This window comes from Eptesicus fuscus, chromosome 20 (assembly GCF_027574615.1).
Source record: "Eptesicus fuscus isolate TK198812 chromosome 20, DD_ASM_mEF_20220401, whole genome shotgun sequence".
NCBI lineage: Eukaryota > Metazoa > Chordata > Mammalia > Chiroptera > Vespertilionidae > Eptesicus > Eptesicus fuscus.
The window spans coordinates 14,077,727-14,102,466 of record NC_072492.1 but is presented as its reverse complement, the minus strand read 5'-3'; the positions used below and the strand labels follow the sequence as shown (position 1 = coordinate 14,102,466).

Below are 24,740 nucleotides of genomic sequence, written 5' to 3'. Positions count from 1 at the left end.
GGGCACAAGGAGTGGTCACACCTGTGCTCAGCCAGCGCGTGGCCAGGCCTGCACTGGTGGGGGTCTACGAGCTGACCCCCCTGAACATGAGCCCTCAACTGGCCCACAGCCCCATACAATGCACGTGTGCTCTGGGCTGAGAACCAGGACAGCAGCCCAGGCCATGCAGGAAAGGGCTTGGGTTGCCCCTGCTGCAGCAGGACCTCCCCGCAGACCCTCCCCTCCAGTACCAGAAGCCAGTACCTCAGAGTGGCTGGTTTATTAAAATCCTGGTGAAAAAATAGGCGTCTCTAGGGCTGACGGGGAGGGCTGAGGGGCAGGGCCGGCACTCAGGGCTTTGTCGCCTTCCTCAGCTGTGCTTTCTTTTTCTTGGCCCCACTCTGGAGAAGGCTGGGGCTCCTGTTGGCCAAAGACAGCCTTAATCTTGCCTTTTTCCGCGGCAGTGCCGACTGTGGCGATTTGCCTGAGACCCCCTTTTGGGGCAGCTCCTCCTGATACTGCTTTTCGGTAGCAGGCTCCGTGGGGGACACAGGCGTGGCTCCGTTCACCTGGGACAGCTTTTGATTGCTCTTCTGTAGCTTTGGGGTCTTGGCCGGGGGCTGCAGCGCCAACTGTGGCGATTTGCCTGAGACCCCCTTTGGGGGCAGCTCCTTCTGATACTGCTTTTCGACTACAGGCTCCATGGGGGACACAGGCGTGGCTCCGTTCACCTGGGACAGCTTCCGATTTCTCTTCCGATTTCTCTTCCGCAGCTTCGGGGTCTTGGCAGGGGGCTCTGGGGACAGACTCTCGGTGGCAGGACTCTTGGCAGCAGGCGTCCCTTCCACCTGGGCCTGGGCTGCAACCTTAGCCTTCTTCCTTTTCCTCTTCTTGCCTGTGCTGGGGGGCTGGGGCTGGTCCCCGCCAGTGGCTGCAGGCTTGGCCTCCTCCTCTTGTGTGGTGCCCTCTGACTTGCGTTTCTTGCGCTTCTTGGTCTCTGGCAAGAATCCCTTTTTCTTCCGTTTCATGCTAACAGGGCTCTGCGTGGCACTGAGGACTTCCTTGGCATCCTTCTTCTCCGACTTGGGGCGCCTGGGAGGAAGTGAGCAAAGTAAGGAAGCATCCAGCGAGGGCAGAGATAGAGTGTCCTCCATCTCTGTGGTCCACGGGACCCAAGCTGCCCACACTGGGCACGCCAAGTCAGAACGTGTGCAGCGTGAGGGTCTCTCCAGCCCTCCCAAGGTATGTGGGCCCTCCTCCCAGAACCTACGGGATTCCGAGGACCCTCATGGCCTGCCAGTAGATGTCGTAGAGGCGGCTGGACCCAGCCACCTGCTCCTTCTGCCGCACCCTGTGCTGCAGGTACTGCTGTTTGCCCTGCAGCACACCCCGCACAACGGTCAGGTCCACGGTCAGCTTCTGCGGGAGGTGGGAAAGCTGTGGTTAGTGTGGAGATGGGAAGCGGGGCCTCTTGACAGCTCTTGGCCCTGTCTTCCCACCCTTGCCCAATCACTGCCTCTCCAGTGCCCCCTGTGCTCCCTTCCGTACCCTTAGCCCCTCCTGCCTGTGAGTCACCAGTTTCACTTGCCTTAGAAGAAAAGGAGCCCCAGGTGCCACATTCGTTCCCTCTCCCTAGAGCCAGAAGCTCCAATCTCTGCTTCCGCACCTCCCTCCCTCTCAGCCCTCCTCTGGTGGCACCGTGCAATGACGCCAGGGTGGCCATATCCCTTCTACCCATCTCACCCTCCCTGCCACAGACTGGATGAGTTATGTGAAACCCACTGGCTTCTAGAACACCCTTTCCTCCTGGCATTTTACTGCCAACCTGAGCTGCTTTTCAGGTCCCCCGCTGTTCTGCAAGGCCCTGCTCCCTCCAGCACCCTCAGCAAGCTTGCCCTGCATGTGGGCCTTGGCCAGTGTCTATGCTAGGACTCCCAGACCTCTCCCTCTGGGCCAGATTGAGGCACCCAGACACTAAGCCACAGCTGCCCCCGCCCCATCATGATGGCCCCTGGCCCGCCTCTGCAGGCCTGGGAACTGGCTCCTTCCTGACGCTGCCCACCAGGAAGCCTCACCTCCTCAGCTTTCTGACTGGAGCAAACACCAGCACAGGTGGGCACTCTCCCTGGCCAGGCACAGGTGGGCACTCTCCCTGGCCAGGCACAGGTGGGCACTCTCCCCTCCCAAGTCAAGCACCTGTGCCCACGACTCTCTAAACACAGAAAGAGCCCGATTCCTCCCCTGACATCTAGAACCTCCCCCAAGAGCTCACCTCATGATTAATAATCCGGAAGAGGGTGTTGAGCAGCTCCAAGGAGGACCGGTCCTTCAGCTGCTCCGACTTGGTCTGTGCCTCCCCCAGGGCCCGCAGATTCTAAGGAGAAGGCGGCCAGGCTGAGCCACTCGAGCGCTTCCCCTATGACCAAGTGTCTCCTGGGGCAATCCCAAAACCACCCCCAGGCTTAGTGTCTCGGTAATCCTCCCTCCTGAAGGAACAACTCCCGATGGAGTGTGGAAGGGGAGCCCCGTGGCTGTTACCTCCGTGACCTTTGCCAGGATCTGGCAAGTCAGCTGCTCCCACTCGGGGTCCTCAAAGCACAATCTCAGCTCCCGCATGGGCAGGACCTTCTGGAGCAGCAGGCAGGCCTGGGCCTGGGGTGGGGGAAAGTCGTCACCAGGAGCCTTGGCATGCTGGCCAAGGCTTAGGGAACCACAGGGGACCCCAAGAACTCTGGCAGCCTGCTGGGCACCTGCTGAGGCCAAGGCAACACTAGGCTGGGGGAGGGGCAGCTGCTGCTCTGGCTCCAACCTGCCTGGGTTGTCACCATAGAGCTCTGGGCTCAGTAATCATCTGCTCCTGTCCCTTCTTCTCAGGGGGGTGGGGGAACAGAGGCCTGGGGTGCGGGAGCAAGACTCTCAGCTGGGTAGGGGTAGCAACCTGGATTGACAAGTTTTGCCCTCTTGCTACTCACTACTGTCTTCCTCCAGCCTCCCCAGCCTCGTCTCCGTCCTCGCCCTGCCCTGTCTGCTAGGACCTGAGTGGGTAGCCAGAGTGTGAGCACTGTGGAGTCGGGGGGCTCAGGCCACATGGGGAGTGGCAGAGGCAGGAGCCGGCCAGGTCACAGGGATGGGGTGGGGTGGGCCTGCCTGCCTTTACTCACCAGGGCACTCCTGGGCCTCACAAATACCCAGAAGTGAGTCGAGTGGGTAGTTCAGACAGGCCCCTCCCTACCTGATGGCGAGGCTGCGTTTGGCCCGTCACATGCTGGATCACCAGAGGGAGCAGGCTCTTACAGAGCATCTAGGGAGGGAATGGCAGTGCTATGAGATGGGGATTGGGGTGAGCAGGGGCCCCGAGGGGTGGGCTGGCCCTATACTCACTGGGTGCCGGGAAAAGAGACTGAGGAACATGGGAATGGTGAGTGGGCTGTTGCGCTTGGTCAGGAAGGAGCTCAGTGCTGATGAGTAGATCGGGGTCACGAGGTTCAAATCCAAGCAGCTGGCAGTCTGGGCCACCTGAGAGAGCGCACTGGTTGATGCCAGGGAGAGGGATCCCTGGTATGGGAGCAGAGCCTGGGCTGCCTTCAGGAGGCTGAAGCTGGGCCCTTGGGAAGTCACGGCCTCAACTCCCCATCTGTGAAACAGGCAGACGGTCCCGGCCTGCTGCCTGGAACCTGCTCCTCTCTATCGGCACCGCACTGCCTAGGCCGAGCCTTCTGGGCCGGGGCCTGCTCACCTCGGGGCCCTTGGGCTTGGTGCTGGCGCTAGTGCCAGCTTTCTCCTTCTTCTGGGGCTTGCGGATGGACCTGTCAGCGGCGTTGCCCTTCAAAACCCGGAGCAGGTAGAGGGAGGCGTTGAAGTAGTAGAGGGCGACGGAGGAGTCGGCCTGGTGAGCAGCCTGCTGCACCAGCCGCTCCACCTGGGTGGACACAGTCTCCACGCAGTTGCCCACGTCACGGCAGTAATGCCGGGAGCGGCACAGGTGGTGTCTGCGGGGAGGTAAGGGGCAAACTGGTTACAATACTCTCTTCCCACCCCTGCTCCCAAGCAAAGCCAACCCCAAAGAATTGGGACTCCAAGCCCATTTCCCAGGTGGGGAATCGACACCTAGAGAGGAAAGGGATCCAAGGCTCAGAGGGAGGTCCAGGGCCAGCTGCAGATCTGCTCCGGAACTGGCTCCCTGGGCCATGGGCTGAACAACCCGACCAGGCCCACATCTCCTGTCTACACCTCTCTCTTGTGGGCTTTCAGGCCCTTCATAAAGCAAGACATGGTCCATGTGCTCAGCACCTGCATGGCCCCGCAGGGCTGGGAACACAGTAGGGACGAGAGGCGGGACACTCAGCAAGCCCAATGGTGCCCAAGCAGGCGGCAGGGAGGAGCTGAGAAGGTGTGGCCTGAAGCCGGCACGGGATGAGTTGGGGTGCACTGTCCGTCACACTCTCCCCACCTGCGCTAGCCTGTGTACTCGGCATCTCCTCCCTGGGCCTTCGTCTCCCAGCACCCCTGCGCTCTGGAAGGCAGATCGGCACCTGCCCCCTCTCCCTCTGGCTTGGCTCCCTGCGCTAGTGCAGCCCATGCCGCCGCCCCTTTCTTAAAGGGCAGGCCCGCCCTTGGTGAAAATGTCTGTGGCTCCTAACACAGCCAGAGGTCCACAGGACTCTCACGTCCCAGCTGCACCTGACCAGCTCCCCATGGACCTTCTGCCCCACCTGTGGCCACAGGCATGATGGACTCTACAGCTCCCAGCACTGCTGACGCTTCCCCAGCAGGCCGTCCTTCACCTTGAGACTGGGTTAGTGCTCCCACTGTCTCTTACCCACTACTCTATCCCGCCCCCACAATTCCAGGATATTACTGCCGATCAACAGTCTGGTTTTCCAACTGCAGAAACCCTGAGGGCTGGGGCTCCCTGAGGACTGCTGGTCCTCGGGGCCCCCTCTGGAAACTTGGCTCCTACCCTTTCTACCTGGGAAACCCCAAAGGCCTGGCGCTCCGAGGAGCGTTGGTTTTGAGGCCTGTTGGTGGTCCCCGCCCACCCGCCCGGGCTCACGTGAAGATGCGGGCCGTCTTGTGCAGGAGGTCCTGCTCCTGCTTGGTGCTGCTGGTGCGCATGCTGCGACGGATGATGTTCAGCAGCGGCTCGAGCAGCTGCAGGACCAGGGGGTTCTCGGGCTGCTTGGTCACCAGCACCTCAATCAGGTCCAGGACCTGTGGCGGGACGGGTGGGCTCAGTGCGGTATGGGAGGCGACTGGGCTGGACAGCGTCAGGGGCGCTCAGGCTGGTTCTCGGCTCACCCTGATCTGGAAGTCCCGCCGGAGCGCCTTCTCCTTCTGGAGCTTGTTCTTCTCGTCCCTCCGGGCCTGGATGCGCAGCTTCTGCTCGGCAAAGAGGCTGGCGAGGTTCTCGTCCAGCGCCATCATGGCCTCGTCCCCCAGCTCCTCATCGTCATCATCGACTCCACCCTGAGCAACAGATGCCCAGTGAGCAGCCTGGCCTCCGGGCACATGCAGACAGACAGGGACGGGAGCCCCCGAGCTTCTGCTCACCAGCGCCTTCCCTGCCTGCAGCACCGCCATCAGCTGCTCCCGGAAGCCGGGGTCGACGTCCCCGTCCCGATCCTCCTCATCGCTCTCCTCCTCTTCGCTCTCGTCCTCACTCTCGGAGTTTTTGTCCTCGCTCTCAGAGCTCTTGTCCTGTGGGTGGCTGGTGTGTATAGTCCCCACTGCACACCACGTGTCTGCCCACCCCGCGCTGCCCCTTGTTGGCAAGTACCTCCTCGTTCTCCAGCTGCTTCTCGGAATCGTCTGTGACCACCACATTGTCGTCCTCGTCCTCGCTCTGCTCTGGGTTTAGGACCTGCAGGGCATTCCCAGGTGCTGACCCCCTTTACCTCCTCAGGCCACTGGCCCCTCTCGCCTAACTTCCCTGGCCTTGCCCAGACCAGTCTCGGCCAAAAGGTCAAGGCAGGAAAGTGAAGCCCAGGAGGTAAGGCTACACCCTCCACGCCCAACGCCAGCACCGCCTGGGTCAGGGCTGCACAGCAGCAGAGTGAGGAGGCCCCACACACTCCGCAGGTTACAGTGAGGACCAGGGGGAGATATGGCAGCCCTAGTGCTGGGACAGCCACCTCTTGGGACCCATTTCCCCGAAGGCCCCAACTTACATCCAGGATTAGCTGCAGGGCACGTGGAGTCAGGTGGGCGCAGACTTGGTTAAACACGGTCCGGGCCACCTGGCGAATCAAATGGCTGGGCTGGGCCAGGAGGGCCAGGAGGATTTCCACCAGCACCTCCACCCACGGCGGCTCCTGGGGTTCTGCAAGCAGGGAGAGGTCTGAGCCCGGGCAGGCACTGTTATCCCATCCTGGTCCCTGCTGTGCCCGGCCCACCCCCCTTTGCTCTCCCCAGGGGCAATGACCCACTGGCGGCCTTGGAGCGGGTCCGGCGGGTCTTCTCCCCCAGGCTCTTCTTGATGCAGGTCTGGATGTCACCTAGGAGGTCGCAGCTCTCTGTGGGGGACTGTGGGGAGGGCAGAAATCAGGAGCTGAGCCACATCCCCATTCCCAGGGGAGGAGCCAGTCAAGGGGAGCTGCTGCATCATCAGAGGCCAAGAACATGGCAGCTTGCCTTGGCCAGTCACCCTCAGCAGCCAGGACCCCAGCTGGAGACCAGAGACAGAGCTGGACAAGGGTGGCTGGGCAGTCATAGGAAGCTAGCAGGCCCCATGCTTAAGGTTCACAATTCTAGGCTGTTCCTCCTACTCGTAGTTCAACATTACTACATAAAAAAACCGAAAAATCATTAATTTTACCTAATGTAATTTAAACTCATTTAACCCATCTTGTTGGGGACAAGCCCAGACTCCAGCCACCCACCCTATAGGGGCGACAGGGCTCTAAAAACAGCCTGTGTGATCCATGGTACTGAAAAGGCGGACTTCTCCCTCACCATGCGGTGGGGGTTTGATGTTGGGGCCAGGGGTGACAGAACAGGCCAGAATAGAAGCCCAGCACTCTGGCCACCTTCGTCTCCAGCTCCCTGGCTGTGCAGGCACCTTTTCTTCTTTTCTTTTTTTTACACCCTCACCCCCAAGGAGATGCTTTTATTGATTTAAAGAAAGAGGAAGAGGAGGGGGAGAGGGAGAGAGAATGAATGAATGAATCAGATTTGTTGCCTCCCATCAATGTTTCTCTCTCCCTTTCCCTTCATCTTTCTCTCAAATCAATAAAAACACATATTTTTTAAAAAGCCTAAAAAAAAAAAAAAAAAAGTACAACTACAGAATATTAATTGAGAACAGCCTGAAAACTAGTTGAACATAAGTCTCAGAATTAAGGATATACACAAGAAGACAGGCTGGTAGGAGGGGCAGAGACATGGAAGGGCTGGCCCCACACCCATGTATTGTGGTAAAAAATTGAGAGGCATATCTCGGCTGTGGAGACCTCTGCTGAGGAGTGAAGGGTCCCAGCACCACAATGGGCTCTCAGCCCAGGGTTCCGGTGCTGGGAAGAGAAGTCCCCATAACTTCTGACTATGAAAACCAGCGGAGGTTGTGGCCCAATGAGACAGAGGGATGCTGGAGTCCCTAGCAGCTCAAAAAGTGCCAGAGATATAGAGGAAGGAACTGAATTGTCTGGCTTAGGCCACTGTTCCTTTTCTGAGCCCTTCCCCTACAGAGGCGGCAGCAGGCAGCGTATCCGAGTCTCCATTAACCTGGCTAAGATGGCTTGCCCAGGCCTGGTGATTCCCTGAGACCCTGCCTCATCCAACTTTGGGGCCCACTCAATGCTTCCAGTGGCTTTTCCATACTAACAGCCTGTCTTGGCTCATGATGGGGACTTCCCTAAAATCTCACAAAAGCTCACAAACCTTAAGCAAGTAGCTTCTGGCCTCAGACCTTTTGCTAAGCAGCCCCAAGCCAGCACTACTGGCAGCTGGCTTCAGTGTGCAGCTTAGCCTTTCCCTGGCCCTCCAAGTGGCAACCATCTGCAGATCCCTTTGTTGCTCATACCAGGTAACCCTAGCAAAGCAAAGGCCACTGCTAAACCTGGCTGCACCAGCCTCTCCCAAGAGCACCACCCAACCACCTCCAAATGGCACACCCGAAGGGTGGACTCAGCAGGCATCGGAGCCTGGCTACAGCGAATCCTGCTCTGTGGGGCCAGTCCCCACACAACAGTTCCTCCACTTTAGTCATGGCCAGTCCTCACAGACAATCAGCCTGAGGATCCATCCCGCCCACTGCTAACAGCAATCAAAGCTCAACTACAACAGGAGGACACACACAGCCCACACAAGGGACACACCTGGAGCACCAGCTCAGGCAACCAGGGAGGCTAAGCCACTGGGCTCCAAAGGGTACCTACTACCTAAGGCCACACTACCAAGACCAGGGACACAGCAGCTCTACCTAATATATAGAAGCAAACACAGGGAGGCAGTCAAATTGAGGAGATAAAGAAACATGTCCTAAATGAAAGAGCAGGACAATAGCTCAGAAAAATAACTGAACAAAATGGAGACAAGCAACTACCAGACACAGGGTTCAAAGGTTATTAGGATGCTCAATGAACTCAATGAGAACTCTAACAAAGAGATAGGAAACGTAAGAAAGGAGACAAAAACGTAAAAAAGTTAGAAATGAAGAATATAATAACTGAAATGAAAAACACATTAGAGAGAATCAACAGTAGATTAGATGAAGCAGAGGACCAAATCAGAGAAGACAAAGGAGTAGAAAACAACCAATCAGAACAGCAAAAAGAATAGAAAATAACGCGACAGTTTAAGAGTCCCCTGGGACCACATTAAGCAAACCAATATTTGCATCATGGAGGTACCAGAAAGAGAAGAGAGAGCAAGGAACTAAAAAGTCTATTTGAAGAAATAATGACAGACAACTTCCTTAACCTGGCAAAGGAAATAAGACACTTAAGCCCAGGAAATGGAGAGTCTGAACAAGATGAATCAAGAGACCCACACCAAACACATCATAACTAAAATGTCAAAGGTTGAAGACAAAGAGAGTCTTAAAAGCAGCAAGAGAAAAGCAGTTAGTTACTTACAAGGAAGTGCCCATGAGACTGTCAACTGAATTCTCAACATTTCTTTCCAGGCCAGAAGGGACTGACAAGAAACAGTGATGAAAAAGGCTATCGTTTAGAATTGAAGGACAGATAAAGAGCTTCCCAGACAAGAGAAAGCTAAAGGAGTTCCTCATCACCAAACCAGTATTAGACATAGGTTGGCTGAATGGATAAGAAAATACGACCCCTAAATATGCTCTTTACAAGAGAGTCACTACAGATCGAGAGACACACAGACTGAAACTATAGGGATGGGAAAAAACATTTCATGAAAATGAAAACAAACAAAAAGCTGGGGTAGCAATACTTATAACACACAAAATAGACTCTAAAACAAAGGCTACAAGAGACCAATTCCATTTCTGGGTATTTATCTTAAGAAACCCAAAACACTAATGCAAAAAGACATATGCATCCCTATGTTCATTGCTGCATTATTTTCAATAGCTAAGATAAGAAAGCAATCTAAGTGCTTATCAACAGATGAATGAAGAAGAGATGGTCATATATACAATGGAATATGACTCAGCCATAAAACAGGATGAAATCTTGCCATCTGCAGTAACAAGAATAAACCTGGAGGGTATTATGCTAAATGAAATAAGGCAGACAGAGAAAGACAAACACCGTATGACTTCACTTAGATGTGGAACCTAAAAAGATCAAAAACCAAACAAACTCAGGTACAGAGAACATTTTGATGATTGTCAGGTGTGAGGGTGATTGGGAGGATGGGTGAAAAAGGGGCAGAAATTTAGCAGCACAAATCGCCAGTTATAAGGAAGTAGTCATGGGAATATCAAGCACAGCACTGTGGAAGGATAGTCAGTAAACTGTAGTAACTATGCATGGTGTCAGATGGGTGCTAGTGTTACTAAGGTGATCACTTTGTAAGTTACATAAATCTCTAATCACTATGTTGTGCACCTGAAACTAACATTGTCTGTCAACTGAAAAGTGAAGGTTCAGAGTTAAGAAGTAATCACGACGTCAAAGAGCTGCTGGCACTAAACTCCACCAGGACCAGCTGGATCAACGCCCTACGAAGTTCAGCTCCCCAGAGCCTTTCCTGGCAAAGTCCTCAAGCTGCTCAGGAGGAAGCCTTAGGGCCCAGACCCCAAGTCCATAAGCCCCTCCTTTCCAGGTGCCGTACCTTGAAAAGGTGGATGCCCACCAGGAGTAGCAGGTGCTGAAAGGCGGTGGCCTTGGCCTTGGCCTCTGAGGAGCAAGCCTCCAGTTCCTCCAGAGTCTGCAGCATCCTGGTGGGAGATGGGCATGCTCTCAGGCCACCTCTGCCAGTGTCAGACCCCAGAGCGTCCCACCCACGCCCTGTAAACCCCACCCCTCACCGGGTCCAGGCCTGGCGCTGCTGCGTAGTGAAGGGCGTCAGGGGTGACACATTGCGGCTGTGGTTCAACAGCATGTCAGCAAACTGTACCAGGCGATAGGTCCAGGGATGCTTGCCCTGGGTCTGCTCCGGAGCCTGCTTAAAGTGTGTGCTGAGGGTCTGCAGCAGGCTGGGGGAGGGCGGGGTCACTGGGTTAGTAAACATGGCCACTCATCCCAGCCCCACACCCTGACCCACTGGAACCCACTGGGCCGCTAGAGTTTCTCCCAGCTTAGAACTGGAGAAAGCAAGCACCCAAGGCCACCGTCCAGCCCTGCTAGCCCACCCTTAGCTTCTCCTGAGCTGCCCAAGACCTACCTGAAGAAGGCATTGCTGACCACCTCTCTGGCCCGGCCCTCCACAGGGAAGGAGAACCGCTGCCCAGTTTCAGGGATCTGGGATGTAGGCTTCTTTGTTTCAAAGAATGAGTGGAAAAAGCAAAACCTGGGGAAGGTGGGAGATCAAGCCGTGTTGCCTGCTAGTGCCACCCAGTTTTACCAGCCCCTCCTTAGATGGCACCCCGAAGGCCTGGAGGAAGAGGGAGCCAGCCACTCCAAAGAGAGGGAGTAGACACTTCTCAGATCTGGATCCAGCATCCCTCCCTTGGAACCAAGATCCACTCAAGCCTGTGTGGCCTCAACCAAGTCACACCACCGTTTCTGCAAACACGGGCTACCCCCTGGGACTGCAGTGAGAGCTGAAGGAGCACCTGGCACAGGTGAGGCCAATGGTGAGACCTCCCTGACCCTGTCGATGTGCAGAGGCTGCCCATGGGACACTCGGAGCCTGTGAGGCCCCTGCAGCCTTGCACCTCCTGGGTCCCTTCCTTTCACAGGCTCCCAAGGAATTTCTCCCAAATCCCTTCTGCCTAAGGGACAGGAATGGCTTGCCTGCTCCCCATGGACAACTTGACCCCAACACTTCTGGCTCCAGGGGGGACCCAAACTAGGACTAGGCAAGAGGCCCAACTCTTTGGCTGCTCCACCCATGGGGAGTTGTGGTTTGAGCACATCTCACACCTGGCCACCTCCTCAATCAAGGCCTCCTCCTTCTCCAGGTGCAAGCTGTCCACGATGCTGACCAGGCGGAAGATGATCCACTTCCGCAGCCGGAACACAGCTCGCTCAGGCCTGGAGGGCAGAAGCCAGGTCACAGGAGCCATTCAGCGATGGTAAAAATGGTACTCCTTTGCCCATTTTGGAGACAGAAACACCAAGACCTCCGCCCCCTTAACACCAGCATGGGAACACGTGAGGAAACTGAGGCCTTCTTTGAGAGCTATGGCTCAGCTCCCCATCATCTTTCCTCCCCTTCCATGGAACCCCAATAGTGTACAAGGGAGAGTCCTAGTCTCTGGGCTCAGCAGGCCCAGGAAACCCACTCCTGAGCCCTAGGCCCCTGCCTGTCCCCTGCTGGGCCCACTCACCCGTGGATCGAAGCATCCTGGGCTTTCTTCTGATTGTCGGTGCTGAAGTCCACCAAGGAGTCCAAGTTGGGCTGCAGAAACATGTCCTGCAGCCAGGCCACATAGCCCTTGAGGGCGGGGGCACTCAGGAACCGCACGACCCGCCAGAAGGTAGGCACCACGGGGAGGCCCTGGTTGGTGATGGAAGAGAAGGCCACCACCACGGCCAGCTGCCTCTCGGGGTCATCTCGGCAGCCTTCCAGGAAGCTTCCAACGTACTCGTTCATCTCTGGAGCGAACTTGAACTGGCTCGGGTACTGCAAGAGTCGGGCACTGCACTGACCAACAGCCCTATCAGCCTCTTCCACCACAGGTACACCGAGGCCCAGCAAGTGCCCCTCCCTCGTACAGCCAGGATTAGTTGTCCTGTCTCCCTAATGCTTGTCTGCCACCAAGGCCTGCCTGTCTGGCTGCTCTGGCCTGAGGCCCCTCCTTCCCACCTCTCACTGGATTGGGACAGGCTGCTTTCTAGGCTGGAGGCAGGGCAGAGTCATGGTTCAGTGTCCAGTCTGGGACACCACAGACCTGGGTTCAAATCCCACTTCTGCCAGCTCCTAGCTGTGCCACTTGTTTTTGTGTGAAAGCTTGTTTAATCTTTGTAACAACCTTTTGTCATTTATAGATGAAGAAAATTAGGTACAAAAAGGCTTAGAAGTAATTTCTGGGGGGCTCTGATTGGTACAACTGGGATGTGGACCAGGTTGGCAGGGCCTCCCAGCCTATGCCCTTCGCTGCTCTTTACTTTCTGATTTGTCCCCTCCTGCCCCCTTCCCTCTCTCTCCCCACCCCCCCTAATTCTAACAGGAGGCAGCTCTTGGAGCTGCTTGTGAGGGTGAAATGAGCTGGCGAGGAGCAAACCCAGCTATGCTTCCTGCTTTAAGGGAACATCTTCACAACAACTCGGAGGAGGCACCGCTCCTCTCCTCTCAGACAGGGAGAGGCAGGCACGGGGCCGGGAAGCAACCTGTGAGGGTCACATAGCAGTGAGTGGTGGAGCCAGGACTGGGACCGGTGGTCTGGTCCCCCACCTGACTCTCCTGTAGAGTGCTTGGCTCAGTTAAGAACACTGGGATGGATGGGGGTCTGGGCAGGCTGCTGGCTGTAATGCCTCTGCCGAGGGCAGAAGGGCCGACCTTGCCACAATTCTGCTCAGAGGGGTAGAGGAAGGGGACACCCAGCTCCCAGGCTCCTCCCAAAAGCAGCTGTGCTTACCCATACCAGGCAGGACCAGGGGCAGGAAGACCCCTGAACCTGGAGCCAAGAGCAACCTTGTATTCCAGAAGCTGACTGATCCCTGAGGTGGCCCACCCCGCTTCTTAGCAGGAAGCCTGGCTGTTTCTGACAGTGTGGGCTGCAGGGGTGGCACCCACCTTAGCAGTGACTACGTGCTCCCCATAATGTCGGATCGTGTCTCCTCGCATCACCAGCTGCAGCTGCTCCTTGGACAGCATGGGCAAGGATGCGCCCAGCAGGCGGAAGCACAGGTAGCTAAGGGTGTGCACGACAGAGCCTGGTCAGAGCCCTCAGCCCCCCTGGGTGGACTTTGGGACTGCCAACCCATCTCAGCCTAACCAACAGGAAAGAGGGGCCAAGAGTGGAGAAGCGCCACGGCACCTGGCTGGCCAGAACTGCTTCTTCATTAGCCCTTGTTCCACAATTTCGTTCCAGAACCACGGGAACTTGTCTTCCCGAAGAGCCAGGCGGAGCAGGTCCAGAGCCACAGCGGGCAGTTTGCGCTCCTTCTTCACAGAGTTGGCGGCCGTCTTCAGCACAGTCACCAGTCTGTGGAGGGCAGAGGGGACTCAGGTGGCATCCACCGAGCAGACAAGGGAAGCAGGGACACCCCAGGCCATAATGCAAATCCGCGAATGGCCAGATGCAGCCCCTTGGCCCCAGGAGCCCGCCCACCTCCCTCACACCTGGGGATATTCTCATCCGACAATAGGTTGACCGATCCCATGAGCTTCTCCAGCTGCATGGGCACCTTCTGCTGGGCCAAGAGGAAGATCTCCAGGTGCTCAGGGGAGCCAAGTATTGAATTCAAGTCGGGCTTGAGAACCTTCGGCAGGACCTCCTGCCACATGGCCTCTGGGACCTGGGATGGGGAGACAGGTTGAGGGAGGGTGGCTCCCTCACAGCACCCTTTGCTTCTTCTGTGAAGTGAGCCCTATGGGCTCCCTCGAGGGCCCTGGTACAGTGCAATCTTAGGTGGGGGAGCCACAATCCCCCCTGCTAGGCATCAGAGGATATTTGTTAAAAAGCTCCCATTTCCAAGTCTCAGGAAGCTGTTTTTTAAATATATTTCTTTATTGTTTCAGAGAGGAAGGGAGAGGGAGGTAGAAACATCAATGATGAGAGAGAATCACTGAGCAGCTGCCTCCTGTACGCCCCCTACTGGGGACCAAGCCCACACAACCCAGGCATGTGCCCTTGGCCGGAATCGAACCCGGGACCCTTCAGTCTGCAGGCCGATGCTCTATCCACTGAGCCAAACCGGCTAGGGCAGGAAGCTGGGTTTTGAATAAGCACCTCACCGATGCCAACTGGTCAGAGGTCACCATTTTTATTATTCCTCTTTCGCGTTTTTCAGGACTAGCCCATTTCTTATATAAGGAACCCCAAGTGGAGAGCTGGGGTTCAAATTCAGATTATCTGGTTCTGCAGCCAGAGCCGGGCAGAAAGCTGGGGCTCAGGACTTTGCTGTCCTTGCCTTTTCCCCAGTAGCAAAAGGTTCCAGGTATTAGCCTATCTCCATTTTCCAAGTAGGGCAGTGGGGAGGGGGGTCCTCTCTGAGGGGCCCGGTTCTGTCCCAAAACAACAGCAAACATGTTTAAATATACTTGCAACATGCCAGGTGCTGTTCTAGTAACTACACTGTCCAATATGGCAGCCATTGGCTACAAGTGGCTACTGAGCACCTGGGATATGCTAATCTGAATAGAGACTTGCTCTAATTGCACAATACACATTGGCTTTCAAAAACTTAACATGACAAAAAGAATGTGAAGTACTTCTACAACTTTTTGTATTGATTGCATGTTGAAATAACACTAGGTTGTTATTTAGGCAACCTAATAGATGTATTAGGTTAATTAAGTATGCCATTGAACTAGTTTTTGTTTTTTTTTAATCTTTTTAATATAGCTACTAAGTGTCAGTTACACATTTTTGTATTTCTGTCAGTTAACATTAACTCGTGTCTTCTCCATGTTTCTACAAAGAGTAGCGCTACCCTAGGTCCCACACCCCATAAACCCGTACCTCAGAGAGGATGTCCACCAGGGCCTTCTGTGGCTGCTCCTGCAAGTGGTTGTAGTACTGGGCCAGGACTTGCAGTAGCTTCACGGACTTCATCAGTGCCTCTGAGTCCTGGTGCCCACAAAAGGGTAGAGGGTATGAGCAGGATGTGCCACTGTCACCCGGCAATCCCCAGCCATTCCACACGACCCCGTTCCCCCAAAGCTTTTACCTTCACCAGCCGGCCTGACTGAAAGAGGGCTAGCACCCCAAACAGGTTTGCAAAAAGAGCAGGTCTCCTCATCACCTACAAAAGGATTCAGGCATTGGTGAGAAGGCCCCAAGTACCCCCCACCCAGGGCTGCTGACCTCCCTGGGGACACTCACTCTCACCTTCTTAACTGTCTGCAGGTCATGTTTCTCCTGTATCTGCTGCAGGATGCTGCACAAAGGGATGTCTTCGAAAGACTGTAACAACTGCCAGGAGTTGTGGCAGGAGGGAGAGGGCTCAGGGGGGTGGCCCAGCCACAGCCCAACAGATCTCAACCTCCTCCTGCTTCTCCCCCCTTCAGATCCCTGCTCGAACCCTAAGGATGGCTCTGAAGCTACCCACCAATGATGGAATCTGTGGCCAGAGTGGAGCTGAATCTTGCCTCCCTGCCCCATACCTACCCAGGTTGCAGAAAGTACCCCCTTTGGCTAATAGATTCCCAGACTCTATCCCCACAGCCTGCTCGGAGCTCCCCTCAGGCTGAACCTAAAGGAATGATCTTTATTGCGCTTCCAGCTCTTTAAGTTCCTCAGAAGTAGTCGGCCTATAATCGGCTGAGTGGCACTTGGGATTAGAGGGTCCTAGACATTGCAGAGATAAGTGAACCCACTCCCAAGCTTACTGCCCCCACTCAAATGCACCTCGGAGGTCGGTCAATCCACGTACCAAAAAGAAAACTGCTCAACCTCCTACTCCACCTGTCAGGGCTTCTCTGCACACATGCCGGCTCATACACTTTCTCCACCTCCACGTGGGGGCGCCTCCCATCAGCTCAGATGTCACCTCCCCCAACTTCTCCCCCCCCGAAGACCACTGACTCCTTCCCTGCAACTGAGACATCTGCCCTCCTCACTCCCCACCGTTTTGACCAGCACGGCTGGTCCCCTTCCAGGAGTCCCCATCTCACCTGGGCCAAGGCCAGACTGTAGCAGGGCCGGGCGGTTTCTCGCCCCATTCCGAGCCCAGCGATTAGGCGCTTCTGGGCGTACTTCATCTCGGATCCCTGCGGAACCAGCGCATCCCCGGGTCGACCAGTCACGAGAATGGCACCGCGCCCGCGCCCCCGCTCCGCCCTTCGGCCCGCGCTCACCTGGGCATCTAGGTTCGCGAACGCGTGCCCCCGACCCCCAATCCCTCTTTGCTGAGACCCTCGCAGCCCTGTCCCAGGCCCCGCCGCCATACCTCCGGTCTCGCGCGCAGATACTCCAGCAACTTCTCCGTGGCCTCAAGCCGCGTCTCCTGTTGCGGCTTCGCAATGTCCCAGAAAAAGTCCAAGAACTCGCGGCTGTGCTGTAGCAGGCCCTGGCGGTCGACAGGCCGAGCGCCGCCCTTCGCCGCCTCTCCGGGAGACATAGCCGCGGCCCCGTCCCGCTTCTCCATCTCCACCGCCACCATGCTCCGGGAACACGTGGGCTCCGGGGCAACCTCTTCCGGGTCAGGTCGCGGCGCGTGCGCTCTGGGTTGTGTCGGCTGGGGACTGCGGAGCCGGGCGGGGGGGGCGGAGACGGAAGGAGGTGGGCGGGGCCGGAGATGCTGGGCGGGGCCGGAGGAGGTGGGCGGGGCCGGGAGCTGCTGGGCGGGGTCGGGACCGTCGGGTCCTCTCGCTCTCACACCAGAAAATGAGGAGTTTGAATTTTATTCTGAGTGTGGTGGTTCGTTGGAGGGTTTTATGGAGGGGCAAGTCTTGATTCTTTTTACACTTTAAAAAGATTATACTGCAGCTGTATTGGGAGGTGGGGGAGTGAAGAGGTAGAAGCAGAAAGAACAGGCAATGGTGGATTGGGTCAAGGTAATATGAGAACAAGTCAGAGTCCAGCTAATTTGGAACTGGTAGTGTGTGATGGGTGTGGGGTGGGGGAGAGGGGAGGAGGGAAGAGATGGATGCCAGATTTAGGGCTAAAATGAGTGGGTAGATTGTGCTACCATTTACTGAGCAGGGGAAGAATTTTCTTTCTAAGCAGGGGTGGGATCCCGGCAGATTGAGGTAGCAGGATCAAGAGTTCTATTACATCAGAGATACCTTGTACAATGTGTATATATGGAGGTGCTACTGGTCACCCTGTTTGTGGACTTGAGAAGCTGTCTTTGGAGGCTGTAGTCCAGAGAGACCCCAGCCCTGAGGGAGGTGGGGTGGTCAGGGCCCAACCTGGCATTTAAATTTCATACACCTAGCTTTTTGTACCCAGGCCCTGGGGAACTTCCTACTCACCCTCTCTACCTCTTCCTTGCTCTGCTGTCTGTTTTAGGAAGTGAGATGAAGAGGTTTACCTTGTACAAACGGCGCCCTAGGAGACAGGAGGTGAGCAGAGCAGGGGGAGCTGAAAGACATCAGCCCAGGCTCTGCCTCTCTGGGTGGGGGTCTCCTGGGCTGCTTCTCAGGGAAGCCCTGACACAGGTGCCTGAAAGTCTTATGGAAAACTAACCAAGAAGCAGGAATGGCACATGGCATCCGTGGGACTTGATCTTTATTTTGTTTCCAGCCTCATTGAGGGACATCAGCAGAGGGTGGCCTGAAGGGGAGGACGGAGATGCCAGCAGTACCCCCGGCTCTGCCTGCCTTGCCCAGGGTGCCCAGAGCCTAGGCAGGCGCTTGGCATTCTTGCATCTTTCCTTCCCAGAGCTGGACCCCAACTCAGGGCTGGCCCCAGGCCCTGGTGCTCTTTTCTTACTATCCTCAGTTTCCTTAGCTGAGAAGAGCCAGTCCCAGTAACGGACCAGGCCAGAGTTTGAGGGCTTGAGCCAGCGGTGAGCACATACTCCATGCATACTCTGTCACTCCATCGCAGCTGGGCCTGCTCTGTCCTGCCCCCTTAGAAGCCCTGGAAGGGGCAGCAGCCACTGGGTACACTGGAGACGTGGGCGTGCTCTGCATGGGCTGCCACCTGGAGCACGGTCCCTTGGCCACAAACACCGGAGCGCTCAGTTGGTCCTTGCTGGTGCTGGTGCTGGTGCTGGTGCTGGGCCTGGGTTTGGGACCCGGCCAGGTGGCTGAGCAGGGCGTGAATTGTGACTCTGGCTACTGCGGGGGTCCCTGAAGCCACCAGCCCCAACACATCGTCCTCTGTGCCATCTGGGCTGCCACGAAGAATGAGGGGGCAGGCCCAGGTACTAACTGCGGACTTGTCCACTAGGTTGCTGAGTAGAACCCCAGTGCTTGGGGACAGGCGTCCAGAGCCAAAGGAGCTGTTGAGTGAGGAGATGAGAAGGAGCACGGAGCCGCTGCTATCCACGGTGGCCAGGACACTGCTCACGGGGGTCTCATTAGCGTGTAGGGGTGGCGGGCAGGGGTCAGGGCTGGGTCCTCTAGGCTGCAGGGCTGCCTCCAGCAATGTCAGCAGTTCTGGGCCAGCTGAGGGGCTGGGGGTGGTGAACAGGATGCCCTGGGCCGAAGGTAGCTGCAGTGCTGGCTCCAGTGAGGGCCTAGGCTCAGCTGAGGGTCCCTCCAGCCCCAGGTCTCTGGCCAGCAGACTCAGTAGAGCATCCTCAGCAAAGTCTGGGGTGGGGGCAAGTGCTGCCCTGCGTAGCACGGCTGCCAGTTTTGGGTTGGTGGCACGGGCCCCAGGACCCAGGGGGGTCCCGTCAGTGTGGCAAAGTAGTGGACAGAGGCCCTCTGGGCCCTGGGCTGCCAGAGCCCTGGCCAAGGGTGTGTCCACCAGGAAACCCTCTTGAGCCAGTGTGGTGGGGCCCACCAGCAGCCGTGGCCAGGGCAGGCGGCCGAAGCGTGTGTGCAGCAAGCGCAGGGTAGGCAGAGCCGAGGGCAGCCCCAGGCCGGGGGCCAGGGTCTGGGCCGGGCCTGATGTCAGGGCAGTTGAATTGCCTGAGGAGCTATTGTGGAAGAGGCCCCAAAACATGGCACCTGGGGAAGACAAAGGGGTCACACGGGGTCAGGGCCACTCAGTAGCCCCGGTGAAGGGCTACTGACTTGGCCTGGGGCCAGGAGTTACTGACTGGGCCTGGAGACCCACCTGGGGTCAAGATCACATGGACCTAGAATCAAAAGTCACAGCCTAGGGTTGGCCAAGTCCTAGTCCTGCTCACTAACCAGCCTTGAGGTCAGGGCCACTGACTGCCCGGGTTCCAGGTCACCGATTGGGCCCAGGGTTGGGATCACTGGGGTTGTGGGTCACTGACCTAGCCCTGTGGCATGAGGATGCACTACTGCCAGACACAAAGCTGCTCCAACTCCGGCGTCCACGACGTTGCCCCCGGCAACAAGCAGCTCTTGGCCCAGGTCGGAGCACGGGGCTGCAGCAAGGAAGGGACTGTCATGGGAAGGGGCCGAGTGGTCCTGGCCCTTCCCCTCCCCGAGCTGCTCTCGTCACTGACCTGCAGGGCTGATGATGGCACCGTGGTGGTATACGCCAGGGCGGTGGGAGTGCCCGCCGGGGGGAGGGGCCCCAGAGCCCGAGGTTTCGGTAGAGCTAGCCCTGCTGTGGAGTTGCCAGACGGCCAGGGAGAAGCCAACGGCCAGCAGCAGCAGGGCGGCCACTAGCTGAGCCCTGGCCCCGGGCCGAGCACCAGCTTCCTTCCTGCAGAGAGGTTGTCCTGAGCCAGGGCCGAGGCAGCAGCCACCCGGGAGCCCCAAGAAAACCCCGGGAATATTTCCCCAGAGGTTGACCTTGCTTGCAAGAGGAGTGTAAGTGTGCCAAGGAGAGGGGCTTCCTGGCAGATGGCCCTGCCTGGACAGAAACATGAAGACTGGGGAAACCGAGGACGGCGAGGGAGGGCGGCCTAGAGAGAAGGTTGGGGAGGCAGGGTTGAGCCAGTGGGAGGACAGCCTGACAGGAGCTTGGCAGGCTGAGGAGCGGGCCCAGCCAGGTGCAGCCAGGCCCCAACCTGCTCAGCAGGTGCCTCCTGCACCAGCGGGTGGGATTGGGAACCTCTGACAGAGCAGCTGGCAGGGCTGGCTTGGTACAAACGGCCCTTCAGACACACAGACCGCGCATTGGCTGGTTCAGGCCAGGTCTGGGGCTGCAGCAAGGGTTCCTCCCAGTCAACCAGAACGTTCCTGGAGCTGAGCCAAGCACTAGGGGCCCCAGAGGGAGGGACACGACCAGCCTCAGTCCTGAGTCGCCAGGTGCCCAGACCCCTCCCTGACTCACCCCGAGGAGTCCTGGGGCTTCCAGGGGCCCGGAACGAGCAGCTCTGCTATCTCCTCCTCTTCTTCCCCAGACTCCCAGCTCTGCTCCCAGAGCAGCAGTTTCCGATAGAGCACGGGCTCCCCTGTGGCTTCCATGGCCCCGGAGCCCGCCCCAGCCGCCTGCCTGCCAGCCTTCCCAGCTGAGTCTCAGGAGGCCCTGCCCGAGCCAGGCCGGTGGGAGGTGGAGGCAGCCTTGGGGAAGGGTGGCGTGGAATCTAGAACAGGTCTGGGCAGGTCACGGGCCAGGGAGGCTGCCTGTCCCAGTAGGGCACAGGGCTCTAGGGGCTCACAGGGCAGGGGACTCTGCTGGGGGGGATGCCACTCAGGGAGGTCGGAGGAGCCCCACCCTTGGGCCACAGCCATAGGCCCTGAGATCCAGGATGCTTGCTGGCTCCCTGTTCAGGGGATGCAGCTCCGGAACCCCCAGGCCTGTTCGGAATGCTAATTCAGGGCAGTGGAGCTTGAATTGGGACTGCAGCTACATTGTTGCTTGGATTGGGGCTCAGCACTTGACTAGGTTCTAAGTGGAGGTAGGTGTCTGGCTGGGTTCAAGGCTCAGCCTGAGGTTCCTCTGGGGAGCAACTGGAGGTAGAGAAACAGTCATGTGGCTCTTGGCCAGCAGGTGGCGCTACAGCCCCCCTCCCTTAGGGAGCCACAGCCTGGAAACCAGGTTAGCAAATTCCTTCACTCTGGGACTCACACCAAGGACTTGTTCTGTGGCAAAATCCCAGAATCCCAGAGTGCTACAGGACAGGTTATGGACTCCAGTCTCATTCGTCCTCTAGTCATCTCTCTGCTGACCATTCTGACCCCCTCAAACCTTCCCCCTCTCTCCTGCCTCAAACCCCGAACCCTGACACTCCACACTTCAGTCTACCATCTTGCTTCCTACTTCACGTGGGCAAGTCAAGGCCGATCCACCCCCAACTACAAACCCACCTTCCACTGCTCTCTCCTCCCCACCTGTTGCCACTCCCTGCCTCTGGTTCGGGCCCAACCCTTCCCACCACTTGCCTCCTACTTCCCCAGGGACCTCACTCTCTTTGACCCCCCTTCTCTCCTGTAGCTTCACATCTTCTCTACCGGCTTCTTCTCAACAACATTTAAACAGGGCCGAGTCCTCAGAAATTCCTCTCCTGGGTATGTACCCAACGGACATGTCCTAGAATGTTCATAGCATCACTAATTGGAACAGCCCCACATTGGAAAGTGTCCACACTCCCATTATCAGTAGAGGGAGTGGCACAATCCCTCTGGAATGCTCTGCAGCGGTGGGAATGAGGGATCTACACTAGTATGCCGCAGTACAGGCGATCTTACAAACACACCGGTGAGCGAAAAAGGCCAGGTACCAAAGGGCACGTGTCTTTTGCTTCCACTTATATAAAGTACAAGAACAGGTAAAACGAGTTCCTGCCATTAGAAGTCAGGTGGTGACAGGAGAAGGCACGAGAGGGCTGCTGGGATGCGGGCGATGTTCTGTTTCTTAATCTGATGTTGGCTACTCGAGGGTGCAGACGGTGAAAATGCCTCCAGCTGTTCATTTATGACGCGTGCACTTCTCTGGAGGTGTATTGTATTGCAAGAAAAAGCATTTTTAAAAGCTCGAGTATTTTCTCCATTTAAGCAACCCCCACAAACATCATCCGTTAATCCCCCTTGGCTCTCCAGCCACGTCCCTTCCTCTCGGCCTCCTCACAGGCAGGTCAAGTTGGTCCTCTGGCTTTGGTGTGCACTAGAGTCACCCAGGAGCTTGTTAAGCCAGGATGCTGGGCTCCATTCCCAGAGAGCCTGACTCTATGGGCTTGGAGCAGGGACCAGGAGTTTGGTTCCTTAACTCCCAGGTGATGCCGCTGCCACCAGTCCTGGAACCACACGGATCTACAGGAAATCCCCTGCACCTGCTGTTTCCATTTCCTGACCCCGCTCTCCCCCAAGCTGCTTTCCATCCCCAAACCCCCAGAGAAACCCTTGGTTTCCAGATTTTCCGATTTTTTCGGACCAATAAAAAAACCAACCAACCAAAGGGAGGTATCAGCATAGGTTGTCACCTCTTCTTTTTGCCAAGGGTGGGATGGGGGAGCACAGTTCCACTCGCTCTACTGATAATGGGAGTGTGGACACTTTCCAATGTGGGGCTGTTCCAGTTAGTGATGCTATGAACATTCTAGGACATGTCTGTTGGGTACATACCCAGGAGAGGAATTTCTGAGGACTCAATCCTGTTTAAATAAATTGCTCTTATTAAAATAATTTGGTTCCACTTCCTGTTAACACAATGTGGGAAGGTTGTCATCTCAGAATGAAGGTCAGTCCTTCCTTCCTAAGAAAGGGTGGCCGGGAATCCAATGTGCCTGTGCTACCCCATCTCCTGCCCCATCTTCAGTCTGACCTCTGGGCGCCCGGCGTTGGCTTCCTTTGTCCTGCAGACATGATGCTTTGGCCCCATGTCCAGCCGGTATTCCTCTGCTTCAGAGCTATGTCCCAACCAGCTCTTTGGGACCAAGGCCTCCACCATTGGGTCATGGGGACCTTTCCCTTTGTGGTCGTTCTCACTCCCGGAGCTCTGGGCCTGGACAGCACGGCCCACACCCCAAGAGATGACTCTCAGCTAAGCTTCAATCAAGACGCCAGGCAGGCTCTGGCGATGAATGGTGGTCAGGCCGAGACATCTTCCGGGGCAGATGGGGCCAGTCATTCCGACGCCGTCAGGAATGGCATTGGCTTTAGGACACCTGGGCCTCATCTAGTTTCTGCCACTGACTCACTCCGTGACTGCAGGCAAGTCATTTAACCTCTGGGAGCCTGGACTCCCATTCTGTAAAAACGTGTCTCACAATATCGATCCTCCCAGGGTTATTGGGAGGATTCAACAAGGAAGTACATTTAAAGCTTTTAGGCCACTGTCTGGGACAGAGTGACCCTCCAAAACACATGAAGTCCTTGCTCCTGTTCTATGGGCCTCAGTATCACAATGCTGAAATGATGTGGGTAATCCCCACCCCTGCAACCTCTCCCTCCCTCCCTCCCTCTCTCTCTCTCTCTCTCTCTTCACACACATACACACACACACACACACACACACTCACAAGGTGGCTCTAAGTCAGAAGTACAAAACTATAGATTCAGTCATGCCTTCATTCGTTTCCCCATTTTAGCTTTTATTCATTCTCTTATCCTAATGGACCTCATCACTCATTCGTTCTCTTATCCTACTAGTTTTCAACCTCATCCTACTGGTTCTGCACATTAGAATCACCCAGGAAAATCCTAATACCCAGGCAGATCAATTACGTAATTAAGTCAGAATCCTTAGGTTGGCACTTCATTGAGATTTTCTTTTTAAAAATGTATTTTTATTGATTTCAGAAAGGAAGGGAGAGGGAAAGAGAGAAACATCAATGATGAGAAAGAATCATTGATCAGCTGCCTCCTGCACGCCCCCTATTGGGGGATCGAGCCCACAACCTGGGCATGTACCCTTGACCGGAATTGAACCCGGGACCCTTTAGTCCGCAGGCCGACATGCTATCCACTGAGCCAAACCAGCCAGGGCCATTGGTATTTTCTTTAAAGCTTCCCAGGTGTTTTCTTTTTTGGTTGTTTGTTTTTTTGTTAATCCTCATTCCAGGATATTTTTCCATTGAATTTTAGGGAGAGTGGAAGAGAGAGGGAAAGACAGAGAGAAACATCCATGTGAAAGAAACACGAGCTCCGACCAGGACCCGGGCGGGGAGGAGCCTTCAACCGAGGTACATACCCTTGACTGGAATCGAACCCGGGACCCTTCGGTCTGCAGGCCGACACTCTATCCACTGAGCCAAACCGGCTAGAGCTCCCAGGTGTTTTCAATGGCAGCCAAGGTTGCGAACTACTGCCTTCTCTAGGGTCCGAGTCCAGTGATTTCTGCAGCTGGAATCACTACCAGTGATTAAAAAATACAACCAGTATGCCGGTCCCTCCCCTGCCCCCCAGTCCCCACCAACGGCATCAGTATTTCCGGAAGTGAGCCTCGATAGTTGTTAAAGCTCCCCGCGTGATTCTAAGGTGCGGGCAGGTTTGAGAACGGCTGCTTATGATAATACCCTCGCAGGTGCATTTCTCAGGCATCCCCTGGCCACCTCGTCTGAGGGGCGTGTGCTGGGGGAGGGCAGAGAGGAGCTTGGGAG

General features: G+C 56.4%; 2 protein-coding genes across 2 annotated transcripts; both read right to left on the bottom strand.

Annotated features, from left to right (window-relative positions):
* Nucleotides 1-244: 244 nt before the first annotated feature.
* MYBBP1A (MYB binding protein 1a) lies at nt 245-16,859 on the bottom strand. The gene is made up of 26 exons (XM_028132993.2): nt 16,614-16,859; nt 16,339-16,434; nt 15,554-15,637; nt 15,393-15,467; nt 15,185-15,292; nt 13,843-14,018; nt 13,538-13,705; nt 13,294-13,411; nt 11,885-12,180; nt 11,478-11,588; nt 10,777-10,902; nt 10,421-10,588; nt 10,225-10,330; nt 6,405-6,501; nt 6,147-6,298; nt 5,756-5,839; nt 5,530-5,676; nt 5,278-5,445; nt 5,033-5,190; nt 3,716-3,968; nt 3,361-3,495; nt 3,212-3,280; nt 2,518-2,631; nt 2,252-2,353; nt 1,250-1,398; nt 245-1,071 (listed from the first exon to the last, which is right to left on the bottom strand). The coding sequence occupies exons 1-26, from the start codon at nt 16,824-16,826 to the stop codon at nt 330-332; spliced, it is 4,215 nt and encodes a 1,404-aa protein (XP_027988794.2). The 5' UTR covers nt 16,827-16,859; the 3' UTR covers nt 245-329.
* Nucleotides 16,860-17,879: 1,020 nt separating this feature from the next.
* On the bottom strand, nt 17,880-20,715 carry GGT6 (gamma-glutamyltransferase 6). Its single transcript, XM_008156748.3, has 4 exons — nt 20,534-20,715; nt 19,758-19,960; nt 19,563-19,676; nt 17,880-19,287 (listed from the first exon to the last, which is right to left on the bottom strand). Exons 1-4 carry the CDS (start codon nt 20,665-20,667, stop codon nt 18,242-18,244), a joined length of 1,497 nt encoding a protein of 498 aa, XP_008154970.2. The 5' UTR covers nt 20,668-20,715; the 3' UTR covers nt 17,880-18,241.
* Between the last annotated feature and the right edge of the window lie 4,025 nt (nt 20,716-24,740).